We start from the raw sequence: 22,734 nt of genomic DNA, 5'->3' as shown, positions 1-22,734 counted from the left end.
GCATTCAATTCACTTTATATTAGGAACAAGTCTGTATTAAGCAAGTTGGAGAAAATCTTGAATTATCTATCTTTTTAAGCACTATAGAATAAAAAAAAACTTCAGCACAAAATTCTTGACTATATTTAGTTAAGGTTGTATCTGCTCTGCAGTTACGTTGATCCTTATCACAACAGTTTTCTATTAAAAAGAATCCATCAGTTTTACAGCTGACAAATGAATAAACACCATAAAACAGAACCAAAGGACTGCTAAGTAATTAAGCTTTAACAGCTAAGTAATTAAGCTTTAAAGTTAATAGAAATAATATTTATATAAATATTATTATATCTCCACTGATAATTTCTAATATGCCACATTTTCCCCAATAACATATTTCATCATTCCTATCATTCCTAACTGCAATTATACAGGCAACAAAAATAATCTATAGTGATACGAGTAGTGCTTTAGTGCTTTTTTATTCTCCTACCACTTTCCTTCTATATAGTGAGGCAGAAGGGATGAAGGAAAACATAATAGACTTGTGAAATTAAGTCTGAGTAGACAAAGTACCAAATGTGTCAATTTTCTCTGAAATAAATCACCAAGTCTACAAGATTCTCAAGAATTATTCCTATTTTAAAGAGTCATCTACCTATTCAAATGAATAGGTACTTAAAAATTAAAACCTAAATGAAACCAGATGCAATCTGAGATTAAAAAATATGAACTCTTGTATTGAAAATACATTACATTTCTATAATGAAATAATTATTAGTACAGCTAAAATATCTAAGAAATTATGAGTATTATAAACTATTTTATATGAGGAGAAATTATGAAGATAATAAACTATTATTAACAAATTTAAATGTTTTATGTATATAAAAATATATATAATATACATATATAAAATTAAAAGTTAAAATATCAGGGAGAAAAGGAAGTGTACTGTGGTGGCCACAATAAGAGATTTATTATGCACTGAAGAGATTTATCATGCACCCCAGAATCATCATATCAAAGAGGAAATATAGGATAAAAAGTAAATTTTTTACAAAGTAAAATAAACTCTAAGCTGTATCTTACATTATACAATGTGTTGCGCACAACTGGTAAATGTCAATAACAGCAAACACAACCCTACTTCAAGTGGTAGCCAGGATGATCTTTATTTAAATCTGGAATAAAAACCTAATACTCTGCATTAGTAAAGCAATCAAAATTAAAATTTCACATGTAATACCAACTTCAGACCCAAACCAAATGAAAGTCACATAAGTAATATACTGAAGAAGAGGCAACACAATTAGTGGCTATCAGCCAAAGAAAATATTCTATTTCTTTCTCTAAGAATTCATTCAGTGGCAAAATCAGAGGTAACAGCACTATTCCAGGCATGACATAAAATGCCAAGAGAAACAGCCTCTGAAAGTATAAAATGCAACCAGAATACAGGTTAAAGAAATTCTCTCTCTCTCTCTCTCTCTCTCTCTCTCTCGCGCGCGCGCTCTCTCTCTCTCTCTCTCTCTCTCTGTCTCTCTCTATAACGTATTTTTAAAAATTCTATTTTGGAAAACCAAATGTTCCAGGAAGGATATCTCATCTGAATTCTCAAAGAAATATCAGATTTTCCCAGTTTGATGCTACACTCCTTTCAATGAAACAAATTAAAAAAATAAATAAAAGCTACGATTTATTAATATTTACTATGGGCCAGGCACTGACCAGGCATTTTAGATAAATTAACTTACAATCTCCCATACCTGGAATATGGAGGAAGGACACTAAAAATCTTGGAAGCAGCTAGTTACTTAAAGTTTACATACTATAAAAATACTTCCGCATTAATTCTTTATGGTTGTAAAATTTTCTCTTGCACTGATCTAATAAAATTCAGAAATCAATTTCGGACATTCCTAACACAAAATGCTTCTAAAGAACATCTACCAAATTAGGACGAGCTAGGCAGGATAATTTCAGTTTGTGGTAGGATACATTTATAGATATCTGTAGTAAGTAAAAATGCCATGTAGTTGAAGAATTAAATGAATTTATAAAAACCTACAAAATACATTTTATACTATAAAATAAGCTTTTTAAAGTATCCATTTTAAAAATTAAGATAATTATTAGTAACAAAGAGAAAATACAGGCTTATCAGAGTGCCTTCCACACAGTAGCTCCTCCAGAAATATCTACAGATTTTTTTTTTAGGCAAAAAGCTGAATCCTAAGTTTATCAATTGTTGAAATAGTCTCCAGTAGCACCACGGAATACTTCAAATACACATTTACACACAAAAAACTCTAACCAAGTATAATGAACACTTATAATGTATTCATCTAAACCCAGTTTTTTTCTTCCACATTTATCTGCATGCTGAGGCCAAAGTTTCAAAACACTAAAATGATCGAGAGATTTTAGGCCAAAAGCTGAATACTTACTAAGTTTCTTAATAGTTGAAATAAATTCCATCAGCAAGAAGGAATACTTGAAATAAAAATTTGTACACACAGATATATAACAAACACCTTTTACGATATTCATCTAAGCGTGGGTTTTTTTCCTCCTCCCTGCTTGGCTTCATGCTGTGGGCAAATTTCAGAAAACTACTAAAATGATCAAAAAATATTTGGCTGTACTTATCTAAATGGATCACTAACGATGGGGATGTTTAGGCCTTTTAAACCGTCAGAAACAAGATTAGACACCAAAGATCACCTATAAAATCCAGGGGTCCACTGCCAGTGCATAAATTACATTGCTAAATAATTCATCATTCCAAACTAACCAAAACAAGTAAATAAAATGCAACATAACAATTGTGGCCTTTTAAAAACAAATTATTAGCACTTTTCCATTCTTATTTTTTGCTGAAGAAATAAATACAACTCTCAAAATCTATAGCCAACATGCCATCTACAAAACATTGGAGAAAGCCATCTTCCCAAATGTGCATTATCTGTTTATTCAGCAGAGCTTAATGCAGTAAGAAGTACTTTCCTCAAGCTCAAAATTTTGTGAATTTCCATGATGAGAGCAAGAAGAATGAATCAAAAATATCTTTTGCTACAAATTTAAATTAGCAGGGTCTCTGAAGGAGGCAAATACTATTTACGTAATAAATGCAAATCATTCAATTATTCTGTATTTTGTCAATCAAGTTTAGATTCATACATACACACACATACAAAGAGCAAATTACAAAAATTCACTTAGCCAATATGCATCTAACCAAAAACGAATTTCTTACCCAGATTTTGCTTTTTCTTCTTCAGCTTCTACCTTTATGCTGAGGGATTCATCTACCCCAGTTGTCACATCATCTTTATCTTCCAGATTTTCATTTTCTTCTGTTTTTTTCATGTTCACTTCTTTTTCCTGATCAGTTTGTGTAGGTATAGATTCTAATAAATTCTTTTTACTTCCCTAGAAAAAGATCAGAGGAACTAAACCAACAAAAGTGAAAAATGTCAACCTAATTCCATGATCTAATTATTAGCAAAAAGAGGTACTAACTAAACTAATATTGAGTAAGTAATTAGTTAAGAAACTCCTACCATTCCTACACTAGGCAAAAATAGCGAACAGCTATTTTAAACACAAAAACAGTACTTACTGAAGAAAATGCACAAATAATAAAGTATAAAATTATACAAAAATGAATTATGAAAACTTTACAGAGGATGTAGAAAATGTACCAAAGAAGGCAAACAATATATCTGATTTACCAGAGAGGGTTTAATATTTTCCTTTCTTTCAATGTCATCTTCAGCAGGCTTTTCTTCTTTTGGTACTATCTTCTCTTCCTCTTCAATCTTTATTTCTTTGATCTCTGGTTCATTTTCTTCCTTAACTTTTATTTCTTTTACATTTTCACACTCCTTACATGGTTTGTTAACAACTTTCTCTGGCAATGCCATCTGAAATTCAATATTGGCCGATCTACAGTACTCCTCAAAACCATATAAGTATCTAGAAACATGAAGAGAAATTACATTTGGGAAAACATTTTAAAATATTACTGTAGAGTGACGTTTTTTTGAATGCGTTCATTTAAGTTCTCAGATACTGAGTCATATTAATATTTTAATTTATTCTAGTTCACTTCTTCCCAATCTTTTTAACCTCAACAGAAACATATTTCAAAGAAAAAATTCACTAAAAAAACCTATGCTAAAAGTGAAGAGTCATATCTTAAATATAGTAATGATAACAATAGCAGCTATTGAAAGTATTAGTAATAGCACTTATTTGTTGAGCACTTCTTGTACGCCAGGCATCGGGCCTCTTAGTACATGTGAAATCTCATTTAATCATCAGAGTAATCCTATGAAGCAAACAGTATTATCCCATTTTACAAATGAGGAAACTGAGGCTTAGGAGAACAAACAAATGGTCCAAAGGCACCACAAGCTAATAATTGGCAGAACCAGGATTCAAATTTGGGTTTCTTTGACTTTTAAAACTTCAGCATTTTAATTTCTACACAGCACTTTTCAAATGTAGTTGGCCACAAAAACTGTCTTCTCAGGATCTCTCATATCGAGTATTCATAGAATACACTCTGGAAAATGCTATATTATAGAATGATTAGTAAAAATTTCTGATTTCTTCTTAGAAGAAACAATTAGCCTCAGTTATGTGATGAATTCCATCCTGTTCTCTTGATAAAATACTGAATAGCTATATCAAGTACACTGACTTACTTTTTATAAGCACACTTAACATTGTATCCTGCAGCTGAATTTAAGACAGGAATGCCAAGATCTTGGTAGACTTGCTTCCAAACAGCTCCACTTTCAATCTAATGGACAAAGTGAAATGAAAACTCCCAAATTAAAAGGTAGGAATATAATAAAATTTTGATACATTATATATAAATATATATTTACTGACTCTAGTCTCAAAAGAATGGAAAATACCAATCTCAACATATTCTAAATAAAAAATTTGGTTTGCAACAATATTTAAGGAAGTTTTAGTATTCTCACACATCTCAGAGAATTACAAATGTTGAAATATTAGACCATTTGACTTTTAAATACACCCTGCTATGGTAAATAAGAAAATAACCAGGTTCCTAAATCAAAATTTGTAATGACAAAACAGATATTTTTAAATGACGTATCATTTGCCATAAAACCTACAAGCTAATAAATCAAAGCAGTTCTATGGATCTTACTAAAGCATTTTATTCTACAGAACGTTTTTCCCTGTAAGTCTTAATTGAGTACCATACATCCTGACAACTTTTAGATATAATTTTTTCAGTTCAACAGAGATTTTCTGTATGTTTATACATATATACAAACATAAATTATATGTTTTATATGTATCAGGGGCAGTGGAAGAAATTAAGAATATTAAGACAGATCCCTGCTCCCAAGGAATTTATAGTCTAGTGGAAAAGAGACATAGGGAAAAAAAAAGAATTTCCACTGATGGTTTTACTGTAACAGATATACATACACAGGTGGTTTATGAAAGTTTGACAAACTTAACGGTAAGTCAGAAATCTCATTTTTAGAAATCTTTAAATTTAAATTTGGTCTGAGGAAGCTAGCTGTTTCTAACTTGCACTTTCCATTTCTTTTCCTTCTTATATTACTTAGGATACTTTTAGATGAGAAAACATGTTGCATGAAAAACACGTTTCACTTTTGAATGTAATACTTACATTATCAAATCCTCCAAGTTTGTGTACAAGTCTGAATAACTTAAAGAGATTCAAATTTCGATATCCAAGCACAGGTCGTTTGTTAATTGGTGTTCCTGTTAAGGAAAACACAAAGTATATTAAGCTACATTTTTTAATTTAAAATTTCAAAAGATTTAAATATTCCCATCAAATATAGTGTAAAATATATATAAGAGAAAAAAAATTCCTTGTTAATCAAAAAGATGTCTATTACTTAAGCCAGACTACTACCACTACTTTAAAATTTCATTAAAATTTTTTTTCTCACACCAGATTTTTGAAACCATGCATGATTTCATAACACTTTCATTCCCCTGATGAACAAAAAAATAAATTCCAAAGAAAGCAAAATAAAATGCCAACAAAACAAAATTTTTAAAAATCAGGGAAACAAAGTTTGGTAGAACTGAAGAAAGTGTTGGGATAACTGAAGGGCCACTTCTTCGCAATGAGTTATTTTTATACTTTCTTTGTCTTTTACTAATTTACTACTACTATAAGTGATTCTATCCATTTTCTTTTATATTAACATGGGAAAATAAAACTCAAACCTTTAAAAAGTGGTAGAGGAAATAACAGGACAGAGATACACAACCTATGGCCCTTTCCAAAAAATATATGACTGGCATAATCATATTTAATCACTCTTTTCTAATATTAGATTTTTTTCATTTTCATCACTTTTTTATTTATGTTATCCGAAGCCTAAGAAATAGTCTACCCTCTTAGGCCAAGCCTCTATTCATACAAAGACATAACACAGGAATCAAGGACATTTTATATTACAGAATAAAAAGATAATTACATTGTAGCAGCCACTATCGTTTATGAGAACAAAAGACAAACAGCCAAATCTACTCATTTAGAAATACAAACGATGATTTAAAAATCATTAATTCCTAGAGTATAGTAGCATTTCCAAATATTATTCATTCATTTCTCAAGCTAGAAAGCTTTCTGCCTCTCCCTACTTCCTTCCCTTGCTAGCATCTTCCCAGGAAAGGAGAAACCATACTCTGAAGAGCAAATAAGCAAGAGAGTTGTTTCTGGAGGACGAGGTCCATCGCTGTAAATGAAAGGTTAGCACTCATTTCTCTTTACCTCAATCCTTGCATTTCTTTAATGACATTAGGCAGATTCAATAAGCTAAGCCAAGGTTCACCTCGAGACTCTGTCACCTTTCTATTTCTGGCTCTCTATGGATGGGTTAACTCTCTTCCCAGTTCTATGTGGCTGGGTCATCTTAGAGTGTGGTTTCCTCTTTCTATTCCCAATCTCACAGACACACCCCCCCTAGGCATACCAAATTGATTTTGGAGAAGGAGGCCTTGTACTAGAGGCAGCTACGTAGGTGCAAATACAATGTCACTATGATTCCATTCTACTGCTGCTCCCTTGTATGAGTTCTTTGGGGTCCCACGGCTGGGTGGGTTGATACACAGGACAGAACATAAGCATTTATGGAAGCATGGCCATGATATTCAAAATACTGTCAGATTCCTCTTTCCACTTCCTATGTGACACAGCTAGGTGTAGGTGATACTGGCAACCAAAAAGACATTCAGTGATACGAAACTTACTGAACAGAACTATTATTTTTAAAATATTAACTATATGATAACTACAAAACTAATGCTGAATAAAAGAAAAAACACTCACCTCTATCCTCCATAAATTTGTACAACTGCTGAAGAAAATTCTCCCTTTCTTCTGGAAATGGTTCTATTTCTTCCTAATTTTAGTCACAGAAGAATACAGTATTATTTTCCTCAGTGAAGCATTTTAATAATGCAAGCAGATTTCCTACCAACAGCAAAGACTAATACTAAAATATTTCAAAGGATTTTTAACAAATAAAAATTATTTCTTAATACTAAGCTGTTCAAAACTGGAAAAGCCTAGACATTTTATGCTTTACAGACGAATATGTCCAAAAAGATATCTCAATAGTGACAACCGCAAATGTAAATTCTCACGTAAAAAATGAAACTAGCAAGATGGTTCATGAACTTTTTACCGGGTAAGAGATAGATTCTTTCAGTCAGGTTCTCAGGCTCAAGAAGACCTACTCTCACTTGTATTCAATTGGGTCAGGGTTTAACATCAAAACTGACTCTACTATTGCTCCTCAAGGAACTATACAAGAGTGGGTCCCATTAGCTGTAACTACAAGTATCCTTCCTTACACAGAGCCCCACAGTATAGGACTTAAGCTTATAAAAGCAGTAAATGTGGGGAACGAGCTTAATCTACAATACCTGAAGATTCAGACTTAGGAAAATCTTCAAGCACTAAAATAGTTCACCGACTTATCAACTACAGGGGAAGGACTAGCTTCTTGCTGCTGTGGCCAGGGCTGTGGTAGTAGGGAGCTGGTCCTGACGCAACCTGCTAGGAGCAGGGTTGTAGGTGAGACTGAGGAACTCGTCTATTCAGTGACTATCATCCATTCAACAAATATTTAATGAGCACCAGTAAGTGTCAGCACTGTTAGGTGCTGAACCAAATGAAAGAAAAATAAGTGACGGAGCCTGCCTTTACAGAACACGATTAGGAGTAACTGCAGAGAAAGTTGACTCCAAATATACACCGAGGCTTTACAGTAACTCTAGCTGAGGCAAATGTATTAATATTTTTAATAGTAAAAGTCAGGAGCATACTTGTCAACTTACAGTCTATATAAATCATTTTAATTTTAAAAATCATATGTCTAATGCCATTGTTTGAATGAGATTTGCCCTTTTAAAAGCTAGCAGAGCAGAGAAGGCAAGTTATAAACAAAAACCCAGGTTGATAAACTATTGGGTTTGCTACTATAGCTGGGCAAAGAATAAATGACAATTATTAATTTGCTTATGGTAAATCTGTATTTCTCAATTTAAACATGGTCCACGTATGCTGGGTTTTGGTAAGATAGTCAGATGTAAGTCTGATTAAATTTATTTTCAAGATATTATCTTAAATGTCCCCATGGTACAGTATCTGACTTTCATAAACTGCCAAATTTCTTCCTGTTGCAAAATTTTAAGTGAAGTTTATGTTTAACGTAAGAAAATATTTAAAAACTGGAAACCAGATTTGCTTTTACAAAAACATTTGGAAAACACAAATCCAAGCAACAAAAGTTTGGTAATTAACAATTATATTAATCATCTGTTGCATGTTACACACTCTGACAGACACTATCAGTGTGAGAACCAGTAAGACCATGTCTGTACCCTTGAGGAGCTTACAGATTAATAGGGGAGAACACAGACATAAAGAAATGGATGTATTTGAACACGAACACACACACACAGGTACAAGGAACAGTAGTTCAGACTGACCAATGGAGTGATTAACTTTCCTGAGGTGAGAAATGTGATGGTTCACAGAAAGTTATCCTTTACAACAGTGACAAGTAGGGTTTGAAAACTGAACAGAAAAGCGTGCCAGGTTGAGGAGGGGCGGGAAGGGAAAGACACTGTAGGCAGAGGTACTGGTATGTGCAAAGGTATGTAGAAGCAAGGTGTGTGATTTGATATTGTTACAGCATAAAGTTCCAAGTGGGAGGCCAAAGCAAGAAAGCTGACGGGGGAAAAAGGCAGGGGCTAGACTACAAGTGAAGTTTGACCTTCAGAGTGATGATAACCCACTGAGGAGGTTTTAAGCAAGGGACTGATTTCTCCTTTTAGCATTTTAAATAGAAGTCAGTGGGGGCAAAGACTGAAGCCAGGGACACTTTTACACTACACATTGTCATTACTGATCACTGTATCATAAAACATAACTCAAACAATCCTATTTCATTAATAGTTGTTTTCTACAGTTAAATGGCAGAATTTCATAACGTACTTAAAATATGACATATTGACATTAACTTAGTATCCTGAAAACATTAAATGCAATTCACTCCATGATCAAACACAGTAGCCTTCACTCTCTGTACCTCTCACCCAATTACTTTTATGAAGTTGTTCAACAAATGAGTAAAGAGTACAGTGGTACAATGTCACCAATAATATCATAGACGTCTTTTCTTGGTACTTGTCATTGCTAGACCTAAAGTACCACTGCTGTAGCTAAAGTACCAGCTACAATAAAATCTAAAACTTCAGCTTCCTGATCCATATAAATTCAACAGATGATATATTCTATGTTCTTTTAGGTATGTCAATAAAATATGTAGCTGTAAACGCTGTATGAGGCAACAGCTGTCTACATGATGGTGAATAGTAGTTTTGCTTTATTAGGTGGGTATTTCCTTAATTATCTGATAAACCAAAAGCACAGCAAGATTAAGAAACATTTGTGAGGTTACTGGGATAACTATACTTAATATTTTTCATTTCACAAGACCGTATTTTAAGATAAGCAAGAAAACTACTTGATTATGTTGAGTATCACAAATACAATTTTATTACTAAATATTTTTTTATTAGTTTCCGGCATACACAACATAGTGATTAGACATTTACATAACTCACAAGTGATAAACGCAATAAGTCTATTACTCATCTAATACTTATACATAGTTATTAGAATATTATTGACTATTCCGTGTCATACTTTATATCCCAGTGACTTTTTAATCAGTTGACATTCCATATTATATTAGTTTCAGCTGTACAGCATAGTAAACATTTATATAATTTATGAAGTGATCTCCCAATAAGAACAAAATATTTAAATAGTAAAAATATTTGTGATTAATGACTTTATACCAAATCCTAACTCACAAAGGAAACCCAACTGTAATTTTTAATTTTGAAAGGCATCAACTGCTTTTACTTACCTCTTCTTCACTGCTATTGTCCTCCTTTTCTTTCTCATCATCTTCCTCCTCCTCCTCTTCCTCTGCTTCACTGCTAGAGCTATCTTCTTTCAATTCAGTCTTCCAGTTAGCAGGAATAGTTCTACTTTTGTGAAATTCAAGTGCCTGGTCAAAGGCTGGAAAGAGAGCATAAACTGTGGGAACTGGAGAAATAAGACAACTGATTTGTCTAAAAAATATTAAACAAGATAAATGAAAACTACTGTGCTAATTCTGTTAATACTGCTGTCATTTGCTGTGTGCCAGGCACAGTGCTAACTGCAACACTCTAAAGCACTGGGCACCCATTTTATAGATGCCAGATGCTACCAATGGAAGGTGATTTAGGTTCAAACAACTACTAGAGAAAAGCGCTTCTCTTAAACAAACATTAAGCATGTCTAGTAAAAACTTTAGGACAGGTAAATCTTTAATCGTTTATCCAACAAATAGTATTATATACCAGGCACAAAGCCATTGCAATGAACATACAATACCTGAAAATATACTATAAATATGTTCTCTACATCTCTAGTTAAACCTGAATTATATTATCAATTAGTTTCAATTAAAATTAGCTAGACAGTTATTTTCATTTTACGATACATGGAAATAAATTTGTTATGATTTTTAACCAGTTTATATATCATACTATTGGATTTGATGAATATAGGCAAGGAGAAAATAAACAGCTATTTACAATGTCAAAAATCAAGTAAGGAATGAAATTGTAGCACATTCCTCAATAAAATGTAGCTATTGCTATATTATGAAAAATGAAAACCAAGATTAATTTGAGTCCTATTTCTGCCATCCTCAGGAACTAACATTTTATTTAGAACGCAAAAGCTACACTATAATAGCTGATGTTATAGTTCTTCCCCCCTTTTAAATTACAGCCACTGTTAAGATAAAAAAAGAAAGAGGAGGGGCCAGCCTGGTGGCTCAGGCGGGAAGGCTGCCGGTTCGATTCCCACATGGGCCAGTGGGCTCTCAACCACAAGGTTGCCGGTTCAACTCCTCTAGTCCTGCAAGGGATGGTGGGCTCCGCCTCCTGCAACTAAGATTGAACACAGCACCTTGAGCTGAGCTGCCACTGAGCTCCTGGATAGAGCGCGTCCTCTCAACAAGTTTGCCTGTTCGCCTCCCTCAAGGGATGGTGGGCTGCACCACCTAAACTAGCAACCGCAACTGGACCTGGAGCTGAGCTGCGCCCTCCACAACTAAGACTGAAAGGACAACATGAAGCTGAACGGCACCCTCCACAACAAAGATTGAAAGGACAACAACTTGACTTGAAAAAAAGTCCTGGAAATACAAACTATTCCCCAATAAAGTCCTGTTCCCCTTCCCCAATAAAAATCTTAAAAAAAAAAAAAAAAAAAGAAAAGAAAAACAAAGAGGAAACCTATTATAACAGAGGACACACTGGTTTACAAAAGTAAAAGTCAAAGGAAACCAAGCATAACTTTAAAGACAACTTAAAAAAAAAGGTTTTTAAAGAGCAAAAGAGAATTTAATCTTCAAAAACACTTCATCGGTTTTTAAATTAACTACAATTTATTCCAATATTACCCTTACCTTGTTTTAATACAGCATCAGGCTTTGGTGCAGTGTCACTAGTAATTTCATGGACATCCTTTCTTGGCACTGAAGTACTGTATTATTTTTTTTTTTTAGTTTTAAAGAAAAAAAACAAAAACACAACAGAAATTATTTAAGAGTTTAATTATACTTAATGAAAATACTGGAGTATTGACATTTACAATGAAAGTGATTGTACACAGAGTAGCAAGTCCCAAATAAAATGGTAGCCAGGATGTTAAAATATGTAATCATCTACAAAAAGACCCCACCTTCAGAGATGTTTTATAAACAGGGTATTCTCTAATATCAGGGTTCCTGGATAAAGCAACACTGAAAATACTGAAATACTAAAAATAATAATAAATAAAAATGTTTGAAGAGCAGAATGCAACAATCCAATAAAAAAGAAGTCAAACAGTAAGAATCTGCCATTATCTTGGAATAATCAAGAAAATGTATTAGTTTAAAATATAAAAGCTCCTTTTGAAAAACTTTTAACTGGAGTTTAGGCTTACTAGCAAAAATTCTAATATACAATTTCTTTCATGGAACTCCCAATCATTAGGAGGGGTCAGATGCAAACAACTACAAGAGGTTCTATCGTATATGTCATATATATTTCCTATTTTACACTAATAAACCATTATTCAGCTTTTCTGCATTTGGTATGTGTCAAGCAATCCATAAGAACCTAAAAATTATTCCAAATACATTTTTCAGCTTGCCTACATTTTTAACTCTTTAAAAATTTCTAATATATATAAAAATAGGTAGAATAATGCAAACTCCCATATACCCATCACCCAACTACAATAATCATTAACTCATAGTCACTGTTTCATTTCTACCTCTACCTACTCGCTCCCATCCCAACTGATTATTTTGAAGCAAACCCCAGATATTATATGATTTATGAAATTTTAATATGGAGCTTTAAAATTGTTTTTAAAAATATAATCATACCATTATCACACATTTGAATATTAACAAGTTCTTAATATCATCAAACCAGTATTCAACTTCAGTGTTAAATTTCTCTCATTATCTCAATTTTGTTAAACTGAGTTTCAAAGATTGTTTTTAAAAAATCTCTTTTCAGAACTTGAAAACCCAGGCACCAATCTTAAACATGATGATCCTTTCAAGGTATAGTCATCCCAATAAAGCAAAGTGTAAACTATATGGTTTTTCTAGCCACACAATTCTTAAAAAAAAAAAAAACAGAAATCCATAACTAAGAAATTTCTACATGAAAACTCACTTTCTTACCATACCCATTTTAATCCTCGGTCTACTGTGGAAGTCAAATGTTATACAACAGGTATCACTACAACCATTTAGACATAATTAAAAATATTAAAATATTCTAATTTGACATTTGAGAACAATAAATATTAACTAATGTTATCAATGAGGTATTAGATATGGTAGATATATCATATTTGCTTCAACAAATTACCATCTATTATACAAGTAAAATTGACAAATTAGACAGTACTGAGTCTAGTTTAGAAAAGACCAAAATGAACAAAGGAAGACATACTATAAGAAATACACTTAATAATATGAAAAATGATCATGCTTTGAAACATTCTGAATGATAAAACTTACAATGGTAATGTCACTAGAAATGAAAATTTTATCATTTACCACCCAAATTTGGAAAACCAGCATATTTTTCATACCAAGTGAATTATACTTACAATTTGCCATCTTTGAAAGATCGAACAAGAATATTATCTTTTTTCACAGCAATTTCATCACTACAATCAGGACAAACCACCTTTAAAAAAAATGTGAAACTATTATAACTAAAAGTACATGTATAGATAGTGACTTAAATATCAACTATTTAAATCCTTTTAAAAAGTAGTTTCAGCTTAGTTTAAAAACTAATTTTAGTTTGAGGACAAACAGGTACATATACATGTGGGAACACAGACAGATAATTTTAAATTTGTATCCGATTTCCTTCCAGCCCTCTATCACCCACACTGTTTCTAGGCTCAGGCATGGTACTGGAAGCAGAAGCATGGTTATGACTAGGCTAAAGCTGTGGACCATATCCTAGTCAGAAATGGAAGGCTGGAATAAAAGTGGGCAGGGGTGGAAAAAGAGGCAGAGCCAGGGCCTTGATAGAGGGTCTGCATCAAGCCTAAGAAGGACAGGACCCAAAATGGGATCAGGTATCAGAACTTAATCAGAGCAGTCTCCACCCTAAAAAAAGACAGAAATGAGGTTCTACTAGTATTTGCATTTAAATATATACTTTAACACATACTAAAATTTCTTCATAATACTACCTACTCTAAAAACATTTTAAAGTTGGTACCTTCCAAGAGTGTGTATAAGATTTGTTACTAACATTAGGAGATTTATTTTATTTGAAATCGCCTCAGCTGTTATTTACAGTGAGGATAAAGCATGTCTTCCCAAAGATGGTGCTAATGCAAGACATCTATGAATTTTGATTATTTTTAATACCAAGACAGCCCACTATGTATACCAAGAACAAGTTAATAGTATAGTTACATTTTTAAATGAAAAATGGGCTAAATAAGTATGATAGGTCTGTTTTAAGGCCTACCGCATTAGCTCTGAAAAATGACACAATGGTGTATAAAAGGCATGCATGTACTCTCGCCACAGGCCCGAGAGGTGTTAGAAACAAGTTAGTTCTAATTCAGTCTCTCAAAAGTTAGTTCATTTTCCTAATTGTAAGTGCACTGCATTAAGCATTGCTGAAGTGTTGGCATTCTCAAATAATTCACTAATGGAAATCTTTTACATGTTTTAGCACCTAGGGAAACTTTCCTGTCATTTCATAAAAGTACTAAGATAAATACTCATTGGTTCAATCATAGCTAGTCACTTTACACATAATAACTACGCCATCAGAGGAATGTACCAGATGTTGGAGAACAGAGGCCAAAACAGTCACTGTCTGTCCCCACAGGGAGCCTGCATTCTAGTTGGGAAGACGAACACTAAACAAGGACGTGCACATTTATTTCATCTTAAGTCCTTACCTACATGGTCAGGGAGCACTTTCTTGGGGAGTCAATGTTTAAGCTCAGCTTTGCAGACTGAGTAGGAACAGACCTGACAAAAGATGTATGTGTGTGCACATGGTGTACAATATAAGGCTGAACTGTAAGCAGAGAAAAGAGATTATGGGATGGGCCTGAGACAGCAAGGAGTGAAACCCATTCCAGGCAGAAAAGGTCAGTGCGGGGGACATTCCTGCCTGGACTGAATAAGAGAAATAAGCAGGGTTCAGATTTTCCAGTCTTGTAGGCCATGGTAATTCTTAGGACAAAATCTAAAATCTTTAAGAAAAGGGTCTAAAGCAGTATAATGTCAACACAGATTTATTGCCTTTTAAAAAATTACTTTGGCTGTTAACCCAGAGAAGGATAAGAGTTGAAGAGATTAAACTACTACAATCATTCAGGTGAGAGATGGTGACTTGACTGTAAAATAGTGGCAATGGCAAGTTAAAAGAATGAGAAATATTAGAGATAATCAGGGAAGTGGAGAGATGTGAGAGAGAAGAGAATGATTATAGATTTCTGCCTCGTGCAAATGGTGTCAATCACGGTGAGAGGAAACAATATGAGAAGGGCCAAGTTTGGGAACGGAGGAGGAGAGAACAAATGGACTTTTAGGCTTATGAAGTTTTGAGGTGGCTAAAGGACATCCAAATGGAGATACTGAACAGAGAGATGCCCAGGTCTGGAGCTCTGAATAGAGGTTTGAACTCGAAGATATAAACTTGGGAGTCAACAGCCTAAAGTCAGGGGTCTAAAACTGAAAGCCTTATCCACCCTTTTGCTTTTGCTCATCAGCTTAGGTTTTTGAAAACCAGACACATGATAGCTCTGGCCAGTGCTGACAGTGACAGTGGTGTGTGAGTAGTGGGTTCACTCTCCATTCTGACACAGGAACTACAATCCAAATTTTATCCTGTTCACCCATGTATGTTATTTTCTTGGTCCCTAAGGCATTTCAGTTTGTTATCACTGCAATGCTATAAAACGGGATGAGAATATACAGTGATGTATTCTGAACCTTGAACAACATTTAAAGCTTGGTTAGAGGAACAACAGTAAAGGAAACTGCAAAGGAAGACCATGAGTCATGGAAGCTAAACTTCCTCCACTTAAAATGAGGGTAAATAACCACTTGTTTTTCAGTCTCAATTAGGACTAAATGAGACTTCTTATGTTAACCTTAGCACTGACTGGCCAGGGTAAATGCTCAATACATGTTTGATTATTTATAGTTTCTAGGAGCATGGGACTGTTTTCTCACATGATGATGTTACCAAAACACTTGTAAAATTTATTCAACTTATAAAAATTAATTTTAAAAATAGAAATGCAAATATTGATTATGTCAAGGTTGTTTGATTTAGAACACAATTTCATACTCTGGTTGATAAAAATTACTTATCACTGTCCAAAACATTTCAATTTGGGGGGGGAGGATAACATATATCAATAATTCTATTTTTAAAACAGAAATGGTTGACTAAGCAGATTACTGATCTTTCAACATCATAAACCCTTAAATATTTTTCTCAGCATCAAAGAAACTAGAAATTATGGTGAGAGAATCTTTAATTAATACTGAAAATATTAACAGTGAAAAATTGTAATGTTTCTGTTTTAAAAAAAGACACACAAAACTTTTTAAAACATATTAAAAAAAATTCTTACCAAAAAATCTTAGTGCTTTAGGAAAAAAAAAATGCTCACATACACTGACACTTAAGTTTTCAGCTTACCATTAACCCAAAGCTTGACGAGATACTTAACTATTCTAATACTGTTTCCTTACCTCTAAATGAGGGTAAATAATTATGTCTACCCACTTCATAATCCTTGTAAAGGTCTTAGCACAATCCTGCACATAACAGGCATCCAACAAAGGTATCATAAAGTATTTATGTTTATTAAAACAAATAATTACCCTCACTGGTTTTAATTATAATCACAAGAGTTGACGTTTATTGGGTACTTATTTTGTGCAAAACACTATTATGTTCACTGAAAAAAAAAATCACAAATAGACATCATCTATAGACAATAGTAGAAAAGAAAGAGTCTGCTCTTCTTCTGCATCTTTTGCATGGTAAATTTAGGAGTTTTCAAAGTCTACATCAGGAATTTTCTACCCAAAACACAGAGAGCAGTATATGGAACTCCCATATACTTAGCCTCTAAAATTATTATGGTTTTGCCTTTCTTGGGTGACTTCAAGAGTTCTCTGTACTCAAAGACAATTTTGAAAGTAATCTTTGTGTGAACTGAATGATGGGATGCCAAAACCACTTCCCCATTTTGTACCTATGAGAAGCACTAGTAAGAAAACCAATTTTTTTTCTGTGAACTTATGTTGTTGAAAATGAAACTCTTTTATACTAAAGTTACTTACCAATGCAGGAAACCATAGTGTTTTCTTTTTATCCAAACTAACATAATCTACACACACAACTTTTCCTAGTAGCTCATCAATCTGTTTCCTATCATCCTCATCTTCATCACTGGAGGATGAAGAAGACTCTTCCTCTGGTCTAAGGAAAGAAAACAGTAAGATATTTCCATTTATCTTCACAAATAAGCATACCAAGTTGAATACAGGTGTTCTAGAAATCTTATTTCTCTTATCTACAGAATGGCTAATTTAAAATTTCTAAATAATAACAAAAAGGGTTATCACTAGAGAAAAACATCATGTTCCTAAAAATCTTTCAAGTTTATTTAGTGCTATTTTAAAAGATTAAGGGGAAGATCATAACAGAATAACACTGGTTCCCAAATTCTCAAAAAGCTGAAGACCCCATATTAAATATCCCAGTACTATATATACTAAAATATACTGGAACCTACACTCAGATTAAAGGAGTTCTAGAGATAGTAATTTTACACTCTCAATATAAAGCTAATTTTGCAGATCTTTCTTAACTGAGGGTCACAGTAGGGAGAGGAGACAATCTGATAAGAGATCAACACTGCTATCTTCAGTAGCAAATATATACAACCTAGGTATTCATAAAATTCATACTGTGGTTCTTTTGTATTATGTTAAAAATTCCCTCTAGTTACACTGTATATTGAACTAGTAAATTAGAAAGACGTTAGGAAACAGAACTACCTAAAACCATCTATTTGATGTTAGAGGAAAGTATAGTAAAAACTAAAAAGGACAAAAGAAATACAAAACAAAAAATTCTATTCTGAATCTGGTTCTAAGAAAGCCCACAATCAGTGCTAAAGAAAATAAAGATTCTAACAACTGACTGCTCAAAATGCCCAGAATAGGACACTAAAAAATGTTGAATAAATAGACTTTAGTGTAAGTTCTTATTATAAAACAGAATAATGGCTAGTACTGATTACCAACAGGGATGAAAAGATTTTTGAGATAGCTGACAATGACCAAGTTCACTGACAAAAAAATGTAAACTGACAGGATATTTTAAAACTTTAAACATGATTTATCCATTTGGTTGACTGGATAAATCCAGTATATTCTATATTTGTCTTCATGCCTTTCCAAATGAATGACAGTATGTCACTCCTCTATATAGTCATACATAAATATAAAAAAAGAAAAAACTTATTATAGTGATATTAAACCATTTAGAGTGATATGGGGAATATAACTATTTGATTTCAACAGTCAAATAACTTAAAAATTATTCCCTGGTAGAAACAAAGCAAATCTTCAAAGTTTGCTAGTGAGTAAAAACTACTGTACTTCAAATGGCACTTAAAGCAGTGTAACCCCTACTTAGAAAGTAGATAACAGGTAGCAGGAAAACCAACCTACCTTCATATTAGCAGAGCATAAAACCTTACAAATAGGCACACAGCTTGGGACAGTAATGACAGACTTCATAAGTCTGATTTCTACTTGATTAGAGGAGCATCTCAAGGACAATGACTTTTATCTCTCCACTTTCTAATGATTATAGAACACAACCAATCTTAAAACCAAAATTACTGCTTTTTTAAAGCAGTCATAGAAGACTCGTTCAGCTAGGGTTTTATGGACGCCCTTTATGTCATTATCATTAGTGAGAGAAAACCACAATGTCACAGATAATATATATCAAGTCTGTAAAACATTTCTGTCTGAGAAAACTGGGCTTTATTTGACTAACAAAGTCATCTGTATCTTTATAAAATTACTAATTTCTTTCTTAAAACGTAACAAGTGTGAAGACTTCAAACACCAGGAAATTTTATTCTCTCACACACACACACACACACACACACACACACACACACACACACACAATATGCCCCCAAAAATGTATACACATTTTAAGAAAGGAAAAAACTGTATTAAAGTTGTAATACTCAATATATACTGACAACAAAAGATGAATACAAGTCATGTGTGTACATTTTTTTGGCACCTCCAATATATGTATGCAAGCATGTATGTATATAAACTGGCAACATAAAACATCTATCCACCTTGCATAGTACATGTCCTGATTCCACTCTAAAACCATTCCCCATCTATGGAATAGGTTCCTTTTCCTCCTCTCATCTTCAAGACTTTGGTCCAGCAATGCTTGTTTCTCTCCTGTATCAACTTTTCTGCCTCTGCTAGATTCAGTCCCATCATATTGTTATTTTTCCCATTTGAAAAAAAAAAAAAATCCCGACCTCACTTTCTCCACTAGCTCCTACTACCTCATTTCTCTACTCCCCTTTGCAGAGAACAGCCTGGCACACCCTACTTTCATCTCCTCTAAGTCTCTGTTCAAATGTCATCTCAATTAGGTTACCCTGACCATTTTATTCAAATTTACAACATGGTCCTCCCAATCACCACCCACCTTACTCTTGTTATTTCCACAGCACTGACAAATCTATCATTCTGTATAATATACTTGTTTCTTACATGTTTATTATTCATCTTCCCCCATATAAGAAAACATAAGCTCTTAAGGCAGAGATTTTGTAAATGCCTATTTTGTTCACTGATGTATCTCAAGTACCTGAACAGTGCTTGGCACAGTGTACTTAATAAATATTTGTTGGCTAAATAAATGAACTGAATAGATTATTTCTTTCTAGTGTGGTACTTCTGATTGTATTTCTCCTGAAGTCACAAAACGTATACAATCAGTATAATGCATAAAACCAGCATAAACCATACCCTTACACCCAAGGTTCCTTTAACTCTTCCTTTTAGAGAAGCTGAGCCAGGAAACTGTTAACACAAAACAAGTACTCAATATATCGATAAACTGAAATAAAAAGCAAAGATAGAGCAAATAGAGACCTGCTTGTTTTCTATTTCCCTGTGACACTGTTGCTTCTTTAGTGGCAAGGTATTTGTTTATAGAACTGTAACAAAATAATACGCTATCTCTTCTCTGTGAAGTAACATCTGATGATGCCAAACATGGCTAATTAATTACATGGAAACGTTTACCACAACAGACTAACACTAATCACTTAGAGCTGATCACACATCACTATTAATTTTAAATTAATTGTAAATCAAGTGAGAACTTTAGACAAGACATGTACCACAGTATAGCAAATTGATGAGATGCAAATGGAAAACTGACTCAGGAACTTCAGAGGCTCAACCTTTGAAATGCAATTCTTACTTCAATGATCCTTATTATTTCAGGCAAGTAATTAACTAAGTTCCAAATTTTGTACAGTAAATTAAAAATCTGTGTTAGTATCCGGAAGACTGACAATTACAGTTTTTTAGAAGATTAAAACAAAGTATATGGAAATGCATACACTTACCAATAAAAGGGTTTTGGTTTAATTCCTCCCCACCCCCCAATTTTTATAAAGGAAACGAGAATCAAATTCTCACATCAAAATAAAGGAGCAAATAATAAAAAGATCTTCTAGAATTAGACAGTGATGTTGGTTGCACAATTTTGTGAATACACTAAAAAACACTCAACACTTTTATGATATGTGAATGATATCCCAATAAAAATTTTTTTTAAAGATCTGCAGACCTGTAAATACCAGGTTTAAACCACTAATTTATTGGGTAAATGTAGCACCGTCATTGGGTAAAACTTGTACCTACAGATAATCCATAACAAGAATCCTTCCTTATAGGTCTTATTATGCTTTTCTTCTTCTGAAGGAAAGAAACAATAATAGCAAGTAAACTGCTTTCCTGCTGTAGCAGGTGCACATATACCTTTGCCAGGTTATTGGAAAAAATTTGGGGAGGGAGGGAACCCAAACATTTCTGTACCTCAAGCATTCTATTCTTTAGGCAGAATCAAACAAAACTTCTGCACACAATGGGTAAATTATAAGGGAAAATTCAATCAAATTATACACTGATCGAAAGGATCAATAACTTGCTTTAAAAATTAAGCTAGAGGATGATAGTCATAAAAAAAGAAAATACTTGAAAGTATTTAGGATTAATTAAAGGTGGAATATAAATAAAACTCAATTAAAGGAAGGTGTCAAAAATAATCAATTTTGGAAAACCTGGGAGCAGATTACCCATATATGGATTGACGACTGACGGTTGTTAAAAGAAAACAAAGGAAGTGATATATTATTTAACAAGGGAGTCTAGGGGAACCTGAGAGAGATATTCTTATTTATCTCTGTACAAAAATAAATTTTAAATGGCAATCAGAGAACCATAATGAAATTTTTTTTTTTTTTACTTAAATAATGAAAGAGGAAATAAAGGTCAGATAAATGATCTTAAGACACAGGTCCAAAACTGTTGTAGAAAATCACTTTGAAGAAAGGGAAGAAAGAACTTTGAGGGAAGTGCAATTAAGAAGATGGGCACTTCACTGTGGTTCTTGCCTGGGTGCTTCAACAAGGCTTAAAGCTCCAACCAAGAGCACTGTAGTATTTCTTGGCAGTGGGAATGGCCACCATGGTAAGGGGGCAGACAAGCAAAACAAGCACCCCGAACGCTGGGCTTCATTTCCTGCACTAGTAATCCTCACGTTTTTCCTGCCTTCAGACTCTGTACAGTACAACACAATCACAACAGCAAGCCTTCATTACACATACAAACTCTCAACAAGAAAATGACTGGCTTAGAATGTTTGCTAGACTCTTTACAAAGCAAAGATCAACTTGCTTAGTGACAACTGCATGTTTTATTCTCATATAGTCAAGAAAGGGAGACCTCAGCTAAGAAACACAAGACTTTTTAACACATCAAGATTTTTGGTTATTTTTGTAAATCAATCTATTTGATATTCAATAAATTACCTCATTTTAAATTTATTTTTACACTTTTGGATGACATTTGCAGAAAGATAAAATATGTCTAAATATGAGATGCAATTATTTTCAAAATTAAAAAAAATTCTTGATAGATTCAAAAACCTTTTCCCATAATGTATATATAGTATAAAATGATATGGGAATGTTGTTTTAAAAAATATAGCCCCAAACAGTCCTACCTGTCCAGACTTAAACACTAGTAAGCAGAATTCTTTTATACTCACATATAAATGAAATGTCACATGCCAGTAATTTCATGAAAATTTTTTCATTCAATACATGATGATATCTAATACTTACACATTGCTTACCACATACATACTTTAAGGATATGAATTTTATCTTTGCAACAACTCCACGAGATAGGTAATATTATGATCTCAATTTTATAGATGAGA

General features: G+C 33.2%; 1 protein-coding gene across 1 annotated transcript in view; it reads right to left on the bottom strand.

Moving 5' to 3' along the window:
* The window catches only part of ARID4B (AT-rich interaction domain 4B), a 121,341-nt gene that overhangs the window by 35,961 nt on the left and 62,646 nt on the right, over window positions 1-22,734 (bottom strand). The window contains 9 exon segments of the mRNA XM_033099558.1: window positions 3,239-3,414; window positions 3,717-3,960; window positions 4,695-4,792; window positions 5,666-5,760; window positions 7,346-7,418; window positions 10,461-10,615; window positions 12,060-12,136; window positions 13,769-13,848; window positions 17,505-17,643. Coding sequence (XP_032955449.1) covers window positions 3,239-3,414; window positions 3,717-3,960; window positions 4,695-4,792; window positions 5,666-5,760; window positions 7,346-7,418; window positions 10,461-10,615; window positions 12,060-12,136; window positions 13,769-13,848; window positions 17,505-17,643 — 1,137 coding nt within the window.

This window comes from Rhinolophus ferrumequinum, chromosome 27 (genome assembly GCF_004115265.2).
Source record: "Rhinolophus ferrumequinum isolate MPI-CBG mRhiFer1 chromosome 27, mRhiFer1_v1.p, whole genome shotgun sequence".
Taxonomy (NCBI): domain Eukaryota; kingdom Metazoa; phylum Chordata; class Mammalia; order Chiroptera; family Rhinolophidae; genus Rhinolophus; species Rhinolophus ferrumequinum.
Note: the sequence above shows the minus strand (reverse complement) of the source record. Positions and strands in the feature narration are given on the sequence as shown.